General features: G+C 68.4%; 2 protein-coding genes across 2 annotated transcripts in view; both read left to right on the forward strand.

The window, feature by feature from the left end:
* Window positions 1-288, forward strand: part of RGS12 (regulator of G protein signaling 12) — a 77,516-nt gene extending 77,228 nt beyond the window's left edge. Inside the window, exon 19 of the mRNA XM_023519671.1 lies at window positions 3-288. Within this exon, the coding sequence (XP_023375439.1) occupies window positions 3-266 (264 nt within the window). The 3' untranslated portion in view covers window positions 267-288. The remainder of the gene's footprint in view (window positions 1-2) is intronic.
* Window positions 289-2,105: 1,817 nt separating this feature from the next.
* On the forward strand, window positions 2,106-9,411 carry HGFAC (HGF activator). Its single transcript, XM_011373798.2, has 14 exons — window positions 2,106-2,273; window positions 2,782-2,962; window positions 3,098-3,194; window positions 3,380-3,459; window positions 4,090-4,212; window positions 4,344-4,475; window positions 4,642-4,752; window positions 4,842-5,016; window positions 5,272-5,357; window positions 5,980-6,229; window positions 7,370-7,509; window positions 7,880-8,020; window positions 8,112-8,260; window positions 9,164-9,411. The coding sequence occupies exons 1-14, from the start codon at window positions 2,157-2,159 to the stop codon at window positions 9,344-9,346; spliced, it is 1,965 nt and encodes a 654-aa protein (XP_011372100.1). The 5' UTR covers window positions 2,106-2,156; the 3' UTR covers window positions 9,347-9,411.
* The last annotated feature ends 947 nt before the right edge of the window (window positions 9,412-10,358 follow it).

A 10,358-nucleotide genomic window follows, 5' to 3' on the forward strand; every position in this document is an offset into this window, starting at 1 on the left:
GGGTTCTGGTGCCTGCAGGGCTCTGGGGCAGACAGGTGACAGCCTTTCTTCTCTCTGTGACAGGAGGCGGCGGCCGAGGCATTCCAGCCAACACGCTCATCGACGTGGACCGTGTCGTTGGCTCAGCACCCGGGCTGGGCCGCAGGGTCCCAGGTGTGCTGTCGCCAGCCAGCAGGCCGCCTGCATCAGACGCCCCTGGCCTCAGCCGTGTCCCAGGGGGGGCCGCCAAGCCCAAGGCCGGCCCGCACCATGCCACCTTTGTCTGAGGCTGCCCGTGGCCTCGCCTGCCACCTCTCGTCCCTCCTGCCCCGCACCGGGCTGTCTGCCCCTGGAGGCCCATGACCTCCAGGGCCCGGCTCGGCCAGCATGGCCACCGCACCGGGAGAGGGCAGAGGGCTTGGCTTGGACACGTGCCACGCTGGCTCAGAGGGCTCCTCGGACCCTGCCCACTGCTGCCCCTGGCGTCCAGCCTTCCCTCAATAAAATGTCTTTGAGGGCTCCTGAGCGTTGGCCTCATGATGGGTGCTGGGGAGCCAAACCCTGTCCTCGGGGAGGCGTTGTTCCTGTGGGGCTCAGGAACCGCCAGATGGGGCTGGGAGAAGGGGCTCCAGGCGGAACTGCAGTCCAGGCCCTGGCCCTGCCCACGTCACACCGTCCCCGCAGGTGTCTCCAGGTGGCCTGGGAGACCTGCGAGATCAGCCAGTCGCTGGTCTGCAGCGACGGGCGGGGTCTCCTGCCTGGCTCTGGGCTGCTGTGGCTCCCGAGGGCAGTGGGGACCCTTCAGGCTGCCATGCCCTTCCCCCCCACCCTTGGCCTCACTCATGAGGGTGGTCTGGCAGGGCTGTGTGAGGGGACACCTGACCGCCAGCGGCCCAGGGAAGAGGTCGTGCAAAGGCCCTGAGGCTGGAGTGAGTCTGCTTAGAGAACAGCTTGGGCCGAGTCAGGAGGGGATGGGTGGCAGGCCAGAGGCAGGGCCACTGTGTGGTTTTGGGCTGAAGCAGATAGTGACGATGCCAGTGGCCCAGATCACCTCGGCGGAACCCCGAAGTCAAGCAGCTGAATTCCCTCGGAGTCGGCGGGAGAGGGGTGCGGGGTCTTGTCAGGTTTAACAGAGGGGGCCCGAGGCCTGAGAGCACACGGCCAGGCTGTGGGGTGGTTCTGGATGCTTCTAGGAAGCAGGCCCAGTGCTCTGAGCAGGGGTCCGGGGGAGGCATCAGAATGAACGAGCACCCACCACGCCCCCAGCGCCTGCTCCCTCTTCCTGCACGGACGGGGACGCGAGGGCCCAGGGAGACTGCACCCGTGCGGGCCCTCCGGCTGACTCACAGGAACGGGGGCCCCTCAGGCACTGCAGACGGGGTCCCCGGTCCCGGTGGCAGCGCCACCTGCAGCCCCAGCCTGCATTCCGGGGCGGAGGGCCGGCTGCCGCAGCGGCCTGCAGGGGCAGCGTCCCCATCCAGTTCACAGTGCTCAGACCTGGGCAGGTCCCCGAGCCAGGTCTTTGTGGCCCTTGGTGGCCCCTGGGTGCCTGGCCAGGACTCTGCCGGAAACCAGAGACAAAGTCCAGGAGAGGGTGCGGGGGGGACTGATGGGCGGCTCTGGTCCTGCCCCCCGCCCTGCCCAGTTCTGCTCCCCACAAGGGCCCCCACTCCAGGCTCATCCTGGGAGGAACGGCAGAGGTCCCCATCCTGGGTCAGGATTTGCTGTGCTCAGCCCAGCGCACACCTCCCCCTCTCTCTGCCTGACCTTTGCTGGCCATGGAGCCAGCACGCCACCCCCCAGGCCTGGGCCCTCGAAAGAGCTCAGCCCTCGTAGCCGCTCCGGTCACGGACAGTTTACAGATAGACAGCGGCCAGCCCTATGGCCAAGTGGGGACTGGAAGCCGGACTCCTGGCCCCTGGCCGCCACATTATCCTGGAAGACTTCGTGGAGGTGGCTTCTAAGCTAAGACCCGAGGAAGCTGTCAGGTCCAGGACCAGTGTGGCTGAGGCAGAGAGGACGGCCGGACCCTCTGGGCCTGGCAGGGAGAGCAGGACAGTGGACATGGGGACATGGGAGGCAGCGGGTTAATCATTGCCCGGCAGCCTTGACCCCCACCTGCCCTGGCTGCTCTGCTCCTGCCTCCTGCTGCCCCTCACGGCAGCCCAGGAGGAGCCATGGGGTGCCGGGCCTGGGTCCCCAGCCCCTGTGCCCTGCCCAGACTGTCCCTGTTCCTGCTCCTGCTCCTGCTCCTGCAGTTGGCGCCTCTCGGGGCCCACCCCCAGGCTGGCAGGGTGAGCACCGACCCCACGGCACGGTGGCCATGGGCAGCGGGGGGGGGCAGGGGCTCAACGTGGCGGAGGCTGGCCTTCGGGGGAGGCTGGCATGCCAGGCTGGCCTGGGGAACGGGAGTCCTGGGGATCCAGCTAGCTGGGCCCCCCGCCCACCAGCACGGGGGCCACTCTCCTCCCTCGGGCCTCTGAGGGCCTCATAGCTCTTCCCGCCCAGGCCCCGAAGCAGACCCCCAGGACTCAAGCCCAGGGGGGATGGGCTCTGTCCGGATGGACCCTGAGCCAGCCCCGTCCAACCCCTTGGGCTCAGCAGGAGGGGAGAGCGCAGGCCCAGATAAGGCCTCAGGACAGCCAGTGTCCCCCTCGTCCCTGCTTCAAGACCCAAGGGCCCAAATATGGAATCTGAGGCCCGGGGCCGCCACCAGCCCCCCACCCCCGGTGGGGCCTGAGCATGCGGGTGCCAGCCCCACACTGCAGCTGTCACCGTCCTCGTCCGCTTGGCTCCTCCTAGAACCATACGGATCCCGCAGAGTCTAATGCCACGGTGACCCCTGGGACCCCCACGACCACTGTGGCCTCGGTGGCCCGCATGACCCCAGCCGGGAGCACTCCAGAGGCAGGGAGGCCCCAGGGGAGGGAACTCACCTCGCTGCCCGGGGCGGCCCCCTCCAGCCCCAGCCTCGGAAGCCCAGGTGGGTCAGGAATCTTCCTAGGGGAGGTGGCGGCTGCACCTGGACGGGGGGGCTGGGAGGGCGTGGGCAGCTGCTGGGGGGTGGGGCGTCGGGTGCCCAGCGCGGGAGCCCCTGACCCGGCCGCCTCCCCAGCAGTGCTCACCGAGGACGGGCAGCCCTGCAGATTCCCCTTCCGCTACGGCGGGCGCATGCTGCATTCCTGCACGTCCGCGGGGAGCGCCCACAGGAAGTGGTGGGTCCTGGTGGGCAGCACGGCCGCAGCCCCGCCCCCAGCCCGGGTCCCCCCAGCCTTGGTCCCCTGTCCCTGCCCCAGACAGCCGGCCCACGGCAGGGAACGAGTGAGTGTGCAGAGCTCTAGAACGGCCAGGGCAGGTCTGGGGTGAGCGCCCCCAAGTCACAGCTGCGTCCCCCCCCCAGGTGTGCCACAACCCACAACTATGACCGGGACAGGGCCTGGGGCTACTGTGCACAGACTCCCGCACCCCAAGAGGGCCCAGGTGGGTGTCTGGAGGTCCGGGTGAGTTGGAGAGCATCAGGGCCAATGTGCTGAGGAGGGTAGGGGTCAGGGGGACAGGGCTGACCCGGAGCAGGGAGGGGGTCCTGCCTGCAGTGCGGGAGGGGGCTCCGGGGTTGATCCCACTGCAGGCCTGGGGTGCCGTCAGCCCAGGGGACTTCGGGAGTGCGGAGGATCCCCTCCCAGGCTGGAGCCTGCCCTCTCTGGTGGCCTACCGCTGCTCCGGCCAAGGCTGGGACCAAGGCGCCCCCTGGCGGTCAGGCCAGGCCCTGCAGTAGCACAGGAAGCAGCCAGGTCCTCAGGGCACAGGGCTGGGAGCCCTGTTTACGAGGGTCGAGGGTCTCAGAGAGTCCCAGGGCACCTGAGAGGGGACGGTGACGCCCAACGCAGGTGTATTGGGATTCAGGGTACGGGCCGCAGAGCCAGAGGCCGCCTTGCCTAGGGTCTGAGAGCTAGGTGAGAGGGTGGGGAGGAGGGGGAAACCTGCACCCCCTCTTGGGCACCCGTACCCCAAGGATCCCAGAAGGGGTGTCTCTAGGGTGCCGACCTGGTGGAGGCACTGCAAGCCCTTAGCAAGCAGGGGGCTCACGGGGTGTGACCTGCACGTCCCTAGCTGCCTCGGATCCCTGTGCCTCCAGCCCCTGCCTCAACGGGGGCTCGTGCACCAATACCCAGGCCCCCGAGTCCCACCACTGCACCTGCCCCATGGCCTTCACCGGCAAGGACTGCAGCGTGGGTGAGCGGGGCCCGGGGGCTGCGGGGCCAGGCCAGGTCCTGGGAGGATGGAGGGCGCCTGCCATGTGAGGGTCTGGGGGGCCTGCATGGGGGCGGTGACGTGCAGCAGGGGACTCACAGTACGACCCCCAGAGAAATGCTTTGACGAGACCCGCTACGAGCACCTGGAGGAGGGGGACCGCTGGGCCCGCGTGCACCAGGGCCAGGCGCAGCGCTGCGAGTGTGCGGGGGGCCGCATCCACTGCGAGGCCACACGCCACACAGGTGCAGGGAGGACACGCGGCCGGGGGGGGGGGCGGTCAAGAGACTTCCTGCCGGGTGCTCCCACCCCCCACCCCGTCCCCGCCTGATGGGGAGGGGCTCTCCCAGGGTCACCCTCATGCATCCGGCGCCTCGAGACCCGAGGCCTAGCTCTGAGCCCTCCCCCCAGCTTGCCTGAGCAGCCCGTGCCTGAACGGGGGCACCTGCCACCTGATTGTGGCCACCGGGACCACCGTATGTGCCTGTCCCCCGGGCCACGCCGGGCGGCTCTGCAACATTGGTGAGTCGCCCTGCCCCCGGCACCGCATGGGCCGGCCTGGCCCTGTGCGGCCCCGGGCCCAGGCTCACGGCGCACCATGCCACCCACAGTGCCTGCTCAGCGCTGCTTCACGGGCAGTGGCACTGAGTACCGGGGTGTGGCCAGCACGGCGGCCTCGGGCCTCAGCTGCCTGGCCTGGAACTCCGACCTGCTGTACCAGGAGCTACACGTGGACTCGGTGGGCGCCGCGGCCCTGCTCGGCCTGGGCCCCCACGCCTACTGCCGGTCAGCACTGGCCCAGCCCACCCCAGGCCGCCTCCTTCAGGGCGGGCAGGGTCGGTCCTGGGGGAAGGCCTCCCTGCCCTCGCCGGCCCAAGGCTCCTGACCCCTTCGCCTGGGTGGGGAAAGCCAGGCCAGGGCTCAGGCCCCCGGCGCCCAAGGCCACCATGTCCATCTGCAGGACCAGCAAAGGCTGTGCCTCTCCCCCTTCCCTCTGTGAGGGGCTGTACCACAGCCACCCACCTGCCTCCTCCACCCCAGGAACCCAGACCAGGACGAGAGGCCCTGGTGTTACGTGCTGAAGGACCAAGCTCTCTCCTGGGAGTACTGCCCCCTAGAGGCCTGCGGTGCGTGCAGCTGGTGGCGGGTGAGGGGAGCAGCAGAGTGGCCGCTGGCCCTACTCCCGCTGAGGTCACAGTGCTTCTCCCTGTGGCCCACCCTGCCCCCACACCTGGTCCCTTCTCTGGAGGACCTCTGCCCATCTGAGAGATGGGGAAACTGAGGCTCACTGGGGCTGGGCTGCTCCAGGGCCATGCAGTGATTGGCACCAGGGGTCAGAGGCAGTCCCCAGGTTGTGAGGGTGCCGCCCGTCCAGCCTGAAGCATGCTGGGAAGGCCACCAGAGACGAAGTGTCAGCAGGGCGAACAGTGGGAGGTCCCGTGGGTGCCACTGCAGTAGGACCCCCATGAAGCCAGCCTGCTGTCTGACCACCTGGGCTTGGCTCTGGGGTCCGGGGCTGCCGGGAGGGACATGAACACCTGCCAGCTGTGCAGGGCCACTCCCGTCCCCACGAGCCTGTGGTTGGGCTCTCCCACCCCCAAAGATGGGGAAACTGAGGCTCGGGCCGGAAGTCCTGTGCTCGTGAGGGCTGAGCAGGCGCGAGCCCTGAACTCTCTTCCGAGGAGCTCCCTCGGGCGGGGCCTGGGGACTACGCAGCCTGGGGGTGTGACCAGGAGCCTGTGCTCCCAGAATCCGTCCCCAGAACTGAGCACAGGCTCCCCAATGTCCTGCTGACCCTGCCCGCGCCCGACGCGCGCCAGACCTGCGGCAGGCGGCACAAGAAGAGGGGCTCCCTCCGGCCCCGCATCGTGGGCGGCTCGTCCTCGCTGCCCGGCTCCCACCCCTGGCTGGCCGCCATCTACATCGGGAACAGCTTCTGCGCCGGCAGCCTCGTCCACACCTGCTGGGTGGTGTCCGCGGCCCACTGCTTCTCCCACAGGTGAGCGGAGCCCGCGCGCCATCCCGCGGACCATCCGCGCGCCCGCCACGCGCCCGTCGCCCATTCGTTCCGCGCCTCTGCACCCTGCACCCCCACCCCTCCCCCCTGCCGCCACCTGCCTGCCACACGCTTCTACCAAACCGTCCCCGCCCGTCCCCACGTCTCCTCACCTACCCATGTAAGCCCCATCCTTCAGCCCCTCGGCTTCCCGTTCCGCGTCGCCCTCTGACTCAGGTGAGACTCAGCGCTCAGCAGGTGCTGGGCATGAAGGCTGCAAAGACCCACCCCGCCCCTGCAGAGACTGCTATCTCCGCCCCGTCCCCGCCCCGTCCCCGCCCCGTCCCCGCCCCGGGTTCTGGCTGAGGCGGAGGGGGCTCCGGGAGGAGAGGGGGAGCGCTTGCGCGTGCGCAGTAGGGATGATGGGCGCAGACCCTCACTCGGCCCTGCCCCCCACTCCTGGATCGCGCAGGTGGCACCAGGGAGCAGGCATCCACTCCCCCCATCAGAGAGAAGCTGGGAGGGGCCAAGATGGGAGGGGCCAAGCCGGGGGGCGGGGCGGAACAGGACAGGTGTGGACAGGCAGGAAGCTGGTTGCTTGGCTTAAGACTCTTGGACCTCCAGGTGGCCTCACAGGAGGGGCCTGCTCTTTAGCCCCATGAAAGGCTGAAGCGGGGATCTCCTTCACGCCCCTGAAGGCTTGGGTGTTTCTAGCCCTGTGCTCACTGGCCATCCATCTTGAGAGGCTGCCTGGGGAGACCCCAGAGCCCCCAGCTCTGGCCCTGCCTGGGAGTGGGGCCGCCAGGCTCTGCTGTGTGCTGGTCATCGGCTCTCCATGGTGACGGAGCCGATTTTCCAGAAGGGCCTGAGGCCTAGGAGGGCCGAGTGGCCAAGGTCCCACAGTGGCCTAGAGGTGGAGTCCAGGGCAGGTGACCCCATACACAGCAGATGGGAGAATGGAGGCTCTGATCGGGGGAGGGGGGGTGCTGACCAATGGGTCTGGACTCGTGCCCAGCAGGAGGCCTGCAGTGTCACCCTCCTGGGAACGTCTGGGACACTCGGCCCCTGTGGGTGGGAGGAGCTGGCCCCGGGGGCCGGCAGGAAAGGCTCGGGCGGGACTGCCACCGGCCCCTCCCCTGCCAGCCCACCTAAGGACAGCATCTCAGTGGTCCTGGGCCAGCATTTCTTCAACCGCACGACGGACGTGACACAGACGTTTGGCATCGAGAAGTACATCCCCTACCCGCTGTACTCGGTGTTCAACCCCAGTGACCACGACCTTGGTGAGGCGCAGGACGCGGCGGGGTGCAGCAGGCTGAGACTCTATGCTTCGTGCACCCCGGGCCAGAGCTGCGAGAGGGGCTGGGGGCGGGTGCCAGGAGGTCCTGGGAGAGTCCTCAGCCGAGTGGGGGAGGGTGGGCGGGAGCAGGGGACAGAGTGGAGAAGGCGGGCGGGAGGTAGGGGGTCCAGGGTACTGTGGCGGGGGTGCCTGGTATGGCAGAGCGGCCTTGGCCTAGCAGATGGAAGCCCTGGACGGCCAGCGTTTCGGGGCCCTGCCCAGTGGGGCTGCACCCTCGTGCACCTCAGTGGCCACCCTCTGTCCATCACGGACCCGCACGCCCCATGCTGACCTCTGGCCTCTTCCTGGCCCAGTGCTGATCCGGCTGAAGAAGAAGGGGGACCGCTGTGCTGTCCGTTCCCAGTTCGTCCAGCCCATCTGCCTGCCCGAGCCCAGCAGCCCCTTCCCCACTGGACACAAGTGCCAGATTGCGGGCTGGGGCCACCAGGACGAGAGTGAGTGGGGGTGGGAGCAGCCCGCCTGCGTGGTGCCTGAAGGGGCCCTGGCCACGTGAGCCTCGCCCCGCTGACCGCACCGTGTCCGCAGACGCCAGCGCCTATTCCGGCACCCTGCGGGAGGCGCTGGTGCCCCTGGTGGCCGACCACAAGTGCAGCAGTCCCGAGGTATACGGGGCCGACATCAGCCCCAACATGCTCTGCGCTGGCTACTTTGACTGCAAGTCCGATGCCTGCCAGGTGAGCCGCGGCCTCAGACCTGCCGCCTGGGGAGGGGACCCCGCCCCGCAGGGCCAGCAGGGAGCCAGGACGGAGAGCATGCCCCAGGCCACTGCTGAAGGCCCCGCAGTGGGGCAGAGAGGGACGCCCCTCACAGGAACGGGGACACTGAGGCCCAGGGAAGGACTGGGTCACAAAGCCCGATGTGTCCCAGCCATCCAGCCGAGGGCAGGGCCGTCCGGGTGAGCCCGCAGGCCAGGCCCCTCTGCCCCAAAGTCCTCCCAGCAGGCGCGGTCCGTCAGACCCCACCGGCAGTGCCGTCGGGGGCTCCAGGGGCAGCACCTCGTTTAGGCCGCTGCTGGCCCTCAGGGGGAGGGGCCACCTTATTCTCAGCTCGTAGACGGGAGACAGGCCTGCAGAGGTCCAGTCGCTCTCCCGGGTCACATAGCTCACGTGTAGCAAGGGGGTCGAGTGGGGCGGTGAGGTTGATGCTGGACCGTGTGGTGTAACGTGTGCCTGTGGGGAAGTCGAGGGTGGCTTTGCGGAGGAGGGGGTGCTTATGCTTGTCCTGAGGTGTGAGCAGGAGTTTGCCAGGGGGCGAGGAGGGCGTTTCGAGTGGGGTGCGGTTAGGGGTACAGCATGTGCTGGAACACATGGGAAGGGACGATGGGCCAGACCTGTCACAGTGGCAGCGGGAGGGTGGGCTTCCTGTCCGTGAGGTCCGGGAGGGTGGGACACCTCCCTCACTTGGAAGTAAGAACCTTTGCCATCGGTCCCGAGCCCCGGGGAGCCCTGCCTCAGAGGGGTGTGTCTGAGATGCTTTCCGGGGCTTTCTCGGTAGGGGTAAGGGAGGCGGGGGGTGGGGGGCTGAGCCTTGGGTCTCCCCAAGCCCGCTCCCAGCTCTGACCGGTGCCTCTGCCACAGGGGGACTCTGGCGGACCCCTGGCCTGTGAGAAGAACGGTGTGGCCTACCTGTACGGCACCATCAGCTGGGGTGACGGCTGCGGGCAGCTCAACAAGCCGGGCGTCTACACCCGCGTGGCCAACTACGTGGACTGGATCAGCGACCGGATCTGGCCCCCTAAGCGGCTTGTGAATCCCTCCTGAGCCCCCCGGGGCATGGGGCCCCCGAGCCGGTCCCTGCTTGCTGGCAATAAAGATGTTCCCAAGAACGCTGCCCACCCTGCCTGTCCTGCTGCCCCGCCCGGCCTTCCCTCCCAGGCCCACCCCGGCCTGCGCCCCTGCCCCCCAGGACTGCACCCCCAGCCCCACCACACCCCTCGCCTGGCCAAGCTCCCCGTGACCCTCTTCCCCCAGTGCCGAGTGTGGGTCTGTTACGGGGTGACGCCCGTTTGCGGGCTGCCTGGTGTCCCACCACCCTCGCATTCCCGAGCGGACGGGCGGAGTCCGCGTGGGGGTCAGCTGTCTGCCAGCACCGGCCGCCCACCCTGCGCTCCGCCCCGGGGCTGCCTCCCCGATGCGGCAGGGGCTCTGTCAGCGTTGGCGGGCCCCTGTGCCCTTCTGGGTTTTGTTAGGCCATTGGGGAGCCCCAGCTGGGGTCTGGGGGAGCAAAATTGGGTACCGGTTCTCCTACCCCTCCCTTTTGGGGTCACTTTGTATTACAGGTTGAATCGTGTCCTAAAATCCATGTTTGGGTCCTGACCCCCAGGACCTCAGAAGTGACCCTGTTTGGAGACGGGGTGTTGACTGAGGTGGCCAGGTTAAGACGAGGTCGCTAGGGGGCGCCCTGGTAAGATATGACTGTGTCCTTATTCATAAGAGGGGAGACTGGGACACAGACACATAGAACAAAGTGCAGTGTCACCGGGGAAGGCGGCTGTCCGCCGCCCAGGACAGGGCTGGAGCAGCTTCTCTCTCCCGGCCTCAGACCTCGGAAGGAACAGCCGTACGACACCAGGATCCTGGGCCTCCTCTGTTTAAGCGCCAGGCCCTGGGGCTTTCTCACGGCTGCCCGAGTAAATGGACACACCCAGATCCCTTAGCTGAAGGTCACTGCTCCTCCCAGGACATAAATGGCTCTGTTCGGGCAGTTCCAGTGACCTCTGATCTCGAGGTGGTGCCCACTCCCGCTCTCTGGCCCAGGGCTGTGCAGTTGCCC

This window comes from Pteropus vampyrus, unplaced genomic scaffold, assembly GCF_000151845.1.
Source record: "Pteropus vampyrus isolate Shadow unplaced genomic scaffold, Pvam_2.0 Scaffold231, whole genome shotgun sequence".
Lineage (NCBI taxonomy): Eukaryota > Metazoa > Chordata > Mammalia > Chiroptera > Pteropodidae > Pteropus > Pteropus vampyrus.

Bases quoted from the DNA above. Each gene is read 5' to 3' on its own strand.
- HGFAC (XM_011373798.2), top strand. From the start codon at position 2,157: ATGGGGTGCCGGGCCTGGGTCCCCAGCCCCTGTGCCCTGCCCAGACTG. The intron at 3,195-3,379 runs GTGGGTCCTGGT...TCCCCCCCCCAG, and splicing joins GGGAGCGCCCACAGGAAGTG to GTGTGCCACAACCCACAACT. The intron at 4,213-4,343 runs GTGAGCGGGGCC...TACGACCCCCAG, and splicing joins CGGCAAGGACTGCAGCGTGG to AGAAATGCTTTGACGAGACC.